Genomic DNA, 6,712 nt, shown 5'->3' on the forward strand with positions numbered 1-6,712 from the left:
ATTGTGGCAGATCTAAAAATAAATTTAAAAGGAGCAAAAATATAATCCATAACCAAGAAAGTAGCATTTTTGCAAATAAAATAATAACTCAAAGTGCATCAGGCCCACATGGCCCAAGGAGCAAACGACCCAAGTTCACATTTTTACTATTTTTTAATTGCAAAATTACTATATGTTATTTATAATAAGTTTTATTTCACTTCAATCATTTTATCTTATTATAAATAGGTGTTTAGGTCATTAAAAGAATATATAGTTTTAGATAAAGAAATCTAGAGAAAATGTTGCACGCGCTCAAAGATAATTTTATTTACTTATTTTGTTATGAGTTTCTAAGTTTTCTTATTATTAGAATGGACGATGAAACCTAGTGTACTTACTTAATTATTTATTTTTGTATTGATTCTCAACAATTCAATATAATGTTAATGTGTTTCGCTACAATCAATAATTTTTTTCATCTTTAATATCATGTATTTTTTGTAGTTAGAAATTATTTGTAACGCCCTCCTAATCCAGGACCGTTACACTGTGTAGTTAAAATTGTGTCAGACCTCCTGATCAACTCATTTGGCTTAAAACGTGTAACTAAGGTTAGTGACAATGGTTAGGGTTAAAGTTTTTGGTCAAAGAATCATTGACTTTTATTCCAAAAGCTTTATATAACATGGGATCCCAAAATATTACAACACAACTGTTAAAAATGGTAAAACAAAAGTTACATCAGCCGGCCTAAGCGGCAAAACAGGGCTATAACCCTAGTTCCTCTGTGATAACCCCGACCGTGATGGTCGAGCAGCTGCATATGTACACGTCGCCACTGAAGCTTTCCAACTCATGGTTGGTCAAGCTTTCCCTTTCCCTTACCTGCACCACAAAGCACCCGTGAGTCGAGGCTTAGCAAGAAAACAAAAAGTATAACAACAGAGAAAATAACTCTAAATAACCATTCAACAATAATCAACAACATTAATTTTATAGCCAATGTCATTTAGTTCAAACACACGATCATTGGATCGACCTGGGGTCGTTGCCCTATTCATTTGGCTTTTAAGCCAACCCTCGGGCCTATGCCCTAGCTACATGACCATAGAGTCACTTGGGGTCTCGCCCGTAGCTCTGTCTCACTAGCCATAGAGCTAGCCCAACCTCCGTGGTTCATCTTCGACCTTAGAGTCGATCAACGTAATAGTACGTTGCTATATTAGGCCAATGCCTTGCGACTAGTGCACTATTGCCGTCCTTGACTTATAAGTCAAGCCCTGATCCAGGATTACATACCCTACTTATAGGAAGCAGATGTGGATAGGCACATCTTGTCAATTAAGCACATATTTATGCTAATCATATAATCCCACTGAATAACCATTTTCATAATACTAAGCACATTCACATAACGGGGCCACATGCCCTAACCATAGAATTCACATAACGAATATAAGCACTTAGGCATCTAACAAGAAGCATTTAAAACAATAACCTAACATAACCAATCCTGGGGCCCAATCCCTAATCACATTGATATACAACAGACGGGCCAAGCCCTAATAACATACAACACGTTCTGGGTGTAGTTTTCTTACCTTAGGTCCAAGCAAGCGTAAATAAGAACGACCCTCGAGCACGATCCCAGTTCTGAGCCCTTAGCGATAGCCTAAGTCACAACCATTAAATAGGATTTTATTAATATCGAGTGATCAAAGCCTTCTGGAAAAAGTCCTAGCCTCCAGGGCCTCGGGTTCCACCAAACCGGGTAGTGGAAACAATCCCGAGCCCCTAAGGTTAAGTTCCCATGCTCAAAACCTTCTAGGGGTCCAAAAACCCCTTAAGAGTCGCGGCCCTATGCCCCCATACCGCGGCCCAGCCTCCCCAATCAGCAGACACGCGCCGCGACCCGCCCTCCTTCCCTGGCTCCCACTTGTTCTAGAGGGCCGCAACACACCAAGAACAGAGCCGCGACCCGACCCCTTCAAACCCAGAAAATCCTTCATTTTCAGCAACTAAACCCAAGCCAAACCAACTCAAAAATCACCCCAAAATATAATTCAATTATCCCAAACACTCTACATGTTCCAGCAACAAAACTCATCAAAAATCACCAAAATTGTTCAAACACTCTAAAAAAGAAAAACACCAAAATTGTTCAAAACTTGACAATTGGAAAATTAATTGGGTCCTACTATAATTTTGTAAGTTCAAAGCTTAGATTACACAACCGTGATTGGGGATGTTCTACTATAACACATATTCATACAATCGACACATCCCAATTACTTGACCCCATCTTCCATGCAATCAATAACAAATTATTAATTTCCTCGTCAACTAAGCCGCCAATGTGGTTTGCAATTTAAACCTATGTACTTCACCGTACATGTCAAATGAACTTACAAAATTATAGTATGAATGATTCATCAATTAATCATCTTTTTATATTGTATGAGATTAAATTTTTATTCTCCATTTATGATGGAAATATTTCAATCACACTTTTTTTAACGAAGTAGTGACTCCTAATCGAGCAACCATATAAATATTATAACTTAAATATGATACGTTTAGTGGTATAATTATTATTATACTCTAATTGTGTTACACATCAGGAGATTATAAAATAACTTATGCAAAGGGAAAGTCTTACATACCAAATACCATATAATGGCCAAAATTCATTCTAAATTAACTATACAACCTAAAGCTACATAATCAATGGTAATTCATTCTTCTAACTATTAAACAAGTCAAACAAAACTGAAATATTCACTAAGACAATTCATTTGTTACTCGCAAAAAAACAAACAATAATTGCTTTCGGTTTTTTTACTTTCAGCTATTATGTTATTACTAACCACTCTATTTAATATTACTTATTGACATCAAAATGTTACTTATATGCAGATGAGTTACTGGAAATTCATTACTTTTACATGCAACATTATTCCTGACTACTCCTTTAAAAATTACTAAGTGACTCTTAAACATTACTTTCCTAATTTCGTAAATATGTTTGAACACAATACTAATTTTACCTTATTGCCCTCCACTGTAGACTTTTTTTTACCTGCAAATTACTATTTTACCCATACTTTTCAGACCATGATTCAATATTTTTTTACAACCGGTTTACATCACCTCATCAAGTAAAATCATGTAATAATAAAAACCCAAAATAATTCAATAGCTTGACACTTGACAATTTTTTTTGGGTCCCACTTGTTGGACTAAGTCCGATGAAGGACTTAAGAACTTGCCTTCAAATTAACCGAAAAATAATAAAAACCAGTCTACTTACTGAAGATATTTGGGTAACATATAAATAAGAAGTAAAAACCGGAACAAATTCACTTTTTCTTCAGCTGGTACGACATCGTTTGAGAATGTTGACTTCTACCAACAACTCTTTGAACTGTTCTTACAAAAAATAATAATTAAAAAAAGACGACTACTTACAAAAAAGAATAAATAAAAAAAGACGACTACTTTGAACTGTGATAGAATAGAAGTAGAGGAACCTTGAGTCTGAAATTGAACTCGAAATTCGAACCCGTAGTCTCCAAGCAAACTAAACCATGGATCCTCATCACTGGCACAAAATAGCTGCCATTTCTGGTATTACCCTTTTCCTAATTCATTCATACAGATTCTCGTCACTATTACTAAATCTCTTGTCTTTGATAAAATGAAATTCGTTTAATGAGAAAACCCAGAGCAAATAATTTGTTACTTTTAAATGGAAAACAGGTGCGGCGGCTGTTGGGTTAGGGGCTTATGGTGCCCACGCCTTCAAACCCCAAAATGCTGCTTACAAAGAGGTTTGTTTTCAATTTCATTTACAACCCAATTGAGAAATGTCAATAATTTGTGGTTTTCTTCGTTTTTTTTTTTTGTGCAACTTTATTTTTAATGGCATCACTAGGTTTGGCATACTGCGTCTCTTTACCACTTGGTTCACACAGCTGCTTTGCTTGCTGCTCCAATCACTAAACGACCCCACGTTGTGAGTTTCTTGTTTATGAAATTCAATTATTTTATTAGCGATTTTCTTTGATATGTTTGAATTGAATGTATCTTGGCTGATTTTATATTTCAGTTTGGAGGCCTTGTGAGTGCTGGTCTCGTGGCATTCTCTGGGACGTAAGTGCCATGTTTTGTTCATGTCGTAGTTTTCTAAACGAAATGGATTGTATTGGGGTTGTTCATTGTGTTTTCCTGCTCAAATTTTCAAGATAAGTGGTTCATTTGATGATAAAGTTTACTGAAATGAGACTTTTTCAAATCCAAATCTTTGTATAATTCCATGTCCAAATCAATGCCTAAATATTACATTATACAATTCATAAACCAACTAGTTAGTTTAAGTGTCTGTTTTATAATTTTTAAAATGCTGTGTTAGCTCTGCACTGTTTCGAAATGTAATTTGATAGAAATTAGGACTCGTAATGTTCATTTGGCTTGTCGGGTCATTGTTAAAAATGCTTGAATGTTAGAAGGCTTCTAAAGGTTTTGTTGATAAGGCTATCTTTCCTATTTACTCTTAAAACCAATGACTCAGTGAGAGCGCTGAACTGGTACTATAGATTATTCCGTAAAACCTCAATTCCGTTGAGTAACATATTACACATTTGCCATGTTTTTTCTTTTGTGAAAGAACTTAAAGAACCAGTCTTATAAAAGCCACACTTGTAAGGAAATAATCAATGATGTTTGTGTTGATACGAAGGCATCAAGTTTACTGCCCCACTTTAAAGGAGCATTTGATTTGTCATCCTTAATACCAAAAGCCAACTGCATTTCACTGTGCGTGTTTTTTTTAAAGGAGCATTTATATATGTACATATGTGTGTGTGCGTGTATGTTTGTTTTGTCAATTGGACAACCTTGTTGCCACAAGGGGTTTATCACTTGTGCTTAAGTTCACATGGTATCTGAGGCAATGCTATTTCTCGTATTGAATTACTATTTAGTCATATAATCGTTGTGTTGTTCCAAAAAGACATTCTTTTAAAAACGGGATGGCCAAGCTTCACTCTTTTACGAAATATTGTACTCTTAGGTAGACCTTATTATGGAGGAGTCAGAATCCAACATGAGATGAAACTTTTTCACTGGAAAGAGTTGACGAGATCTTGTTGGATTTATAATCAGGGGACCTCACCTTCTTTATATTGCTATGAAGTCCAGGTGCAAAAGGCAGGTCATGAGGTTCAAAATGCCTTTTAAATTAAACAGCAGGAGGCAGCTGTGAATTTCGGATGCCTCTTAATTTTCATCTCTCCCTATTTGCAATGCCTTGCCTTTGGGGGACTTTTATTATTTTATAATATTTACTAGCTAGTTCAATTGTTTGCTTCTTTTGCTGTATTCTTGTCAGTGATTCTTTTACAGTTGATCATATATGGATTTTGTAGGTGTTATGTCGTGGCACTTCTTGAGGACCGGAAGTATTCTACCTTGGCTCCATTTGGTGGGTTTGCTTTCATGGCTGCTTGGGCTAGCTTGCTTTTCTAATGCTGCTTAACTTCAATGAAAGCTTGACGTTATCGATATGCAGTCACACAGTCACGCATCTTCGGTATGAACTGTAAACAACTTTCAATCTCTTGGTTTTTCCCTTCATCTTTCCACTGACTTTTACCAAATACACCCCCATTTACGTGTGAATAGTTGATTTTGTAAGCATCAACTTATTAATTTCTCTCAGCACTTTAATGTTTCGTATAACACTGTTAAAAACATTATGCTATACAAAGTACACTGTCATAAAAACTCAGTTTATGGTTCAAACAAACCAGTCTGAATAAAAAAACTTGAGCACATTAAATCATGTAATTTACATGATTATCCTTGTTCTCATCCAACATTCGCAATCCCAGTGCAGTGACATATTTTCCAATGTTTACTCTTGATTTAAACAACATATATGATAATTTGTTTACTTGGGGTTTTCATTAACAAGCTTTGTTGGAATATTATCATCAGTGGAGATAGAAATATTAAGATATAAAAGAACCGAAAAGCATGCCGTGATCTGCTTTGTTACTCGAGTAGTCAGATTAGTTTGCTCTATTAATTCATAATGGGATGGCTTCATTGTCGTCTCAGTGCTCCCTCTTCACCAGGCACCATGTGATAGTCTTTCTATTATGATTGCTCTTTCTTATTATAAAGGATAGTCTCTTATTCTATTATTAATAATGGAAAATTGTTATATTAAATCATTTTTACTATTTTTAATATTTGAATTTTTTTTTTTGAAGCAAAATAAATTTCAGCCCAATTTATGGTAATGAATGAAGTAAATAACTTTAAATTACACATAGCACTGAAAATTTCAGCCCAATTTATGGTAATGAATGAAGCAAAAATTCTTTTAAAAAATACAGAATTTTACAAAAATTAAAAAAAAAATACGGATTTGAGTTTGTAATAGCTGTTTATTACAATTTTTCTATTTAGTCGGTAAATAATGTTTACAAAATTGTAATATATGGTTAAAAACTTATAAACTTTAATTATAAATTTGTAAATTTTGGTTAAAAAAACAATATTGTTACAAATTTCTTAATTTTGTTTACAAAAAAAAAAAAAATCTACGATTATGTTTTTATGTATTTTTGTAATTTTCTTTCTTTCTAAATTCTATTACTTTTAGTATCTTTTTAAAATTTTAAGTATTTTTGTATACTTTCCTTTTTTTTTTCTTGTCCTAAAT

At 34.1% G+C, this 6,712-nt stretch overlaps 1 protein-coding gene across 1 annotated transcript; it reads left to right on the forward strand.

Moving 5' to 3' along the window:
- The first annotated feature begins 3,451 nt into the window (after positions 1-3,451).
- On the forward strand, positions 3,452-5,841 carry LOC133818372 (uncharacterized). Its single transcript, XM_062251215.1, has 5 exons — positions 3,452-3,609; positions 3,742-3,812; positions 3,917-3,997; positions 4,091-4,134; positions 5,409-5,841. The coding sequence occupies exons 1-5, from the start codon at positions 3,570-3,572 to the stop codon at positions 5,506-5,508; spliced, it is 336 nt and encodes a 111-aa protein (XP_062107199.1). The 5' UTR covers positions 3,452-3,569; the 3' UTR covers positions 5,509-5,841.
- Positions 5,842-6,712: the final 871 nt, after the last annotated feature.

Source organism: Humulus lupulus, chromosome 2 (genome assembly GCF_963169125.1).
Source record: "Humulus lupulus chromosome 2, drHumLupu1.1, whole genome shotgun sequence".
NCBI classification, from domain to species: Eukaryota; Viridiplantae; Streptophyta; class Magnoliopsida; order Rosales; family Cannabaceae; genus Humulus; species Humulus lupulus.

What these genes read in the sequence shown, in the direction of transcription:
- LOC133818372 (XM_062251215.1), top strand. Translation starts at nt 3,570, where the DNA reads ATGGATCCTCATCACTGGCACAAAATAGCTGCCATTTCTG. An exon ending in AAAATGCTGCTTACAAAGAG is followed by an intron (nt 3,813 to 3,916) that starts GTTTGTTTTCAA and finishes TGGCATCACTAG; the next exon opens with GTTTGGCATACTGCGTCTCT. An exon ending in TCACTAAACGACCCCACGTT is followed by an intron (nt 3,998 to 4,090) that starts GTGAGTTTCTTG and finishes TTTATATTTCAG; the next exon opens with TTTGGAGGCCTTGTGAGTGC.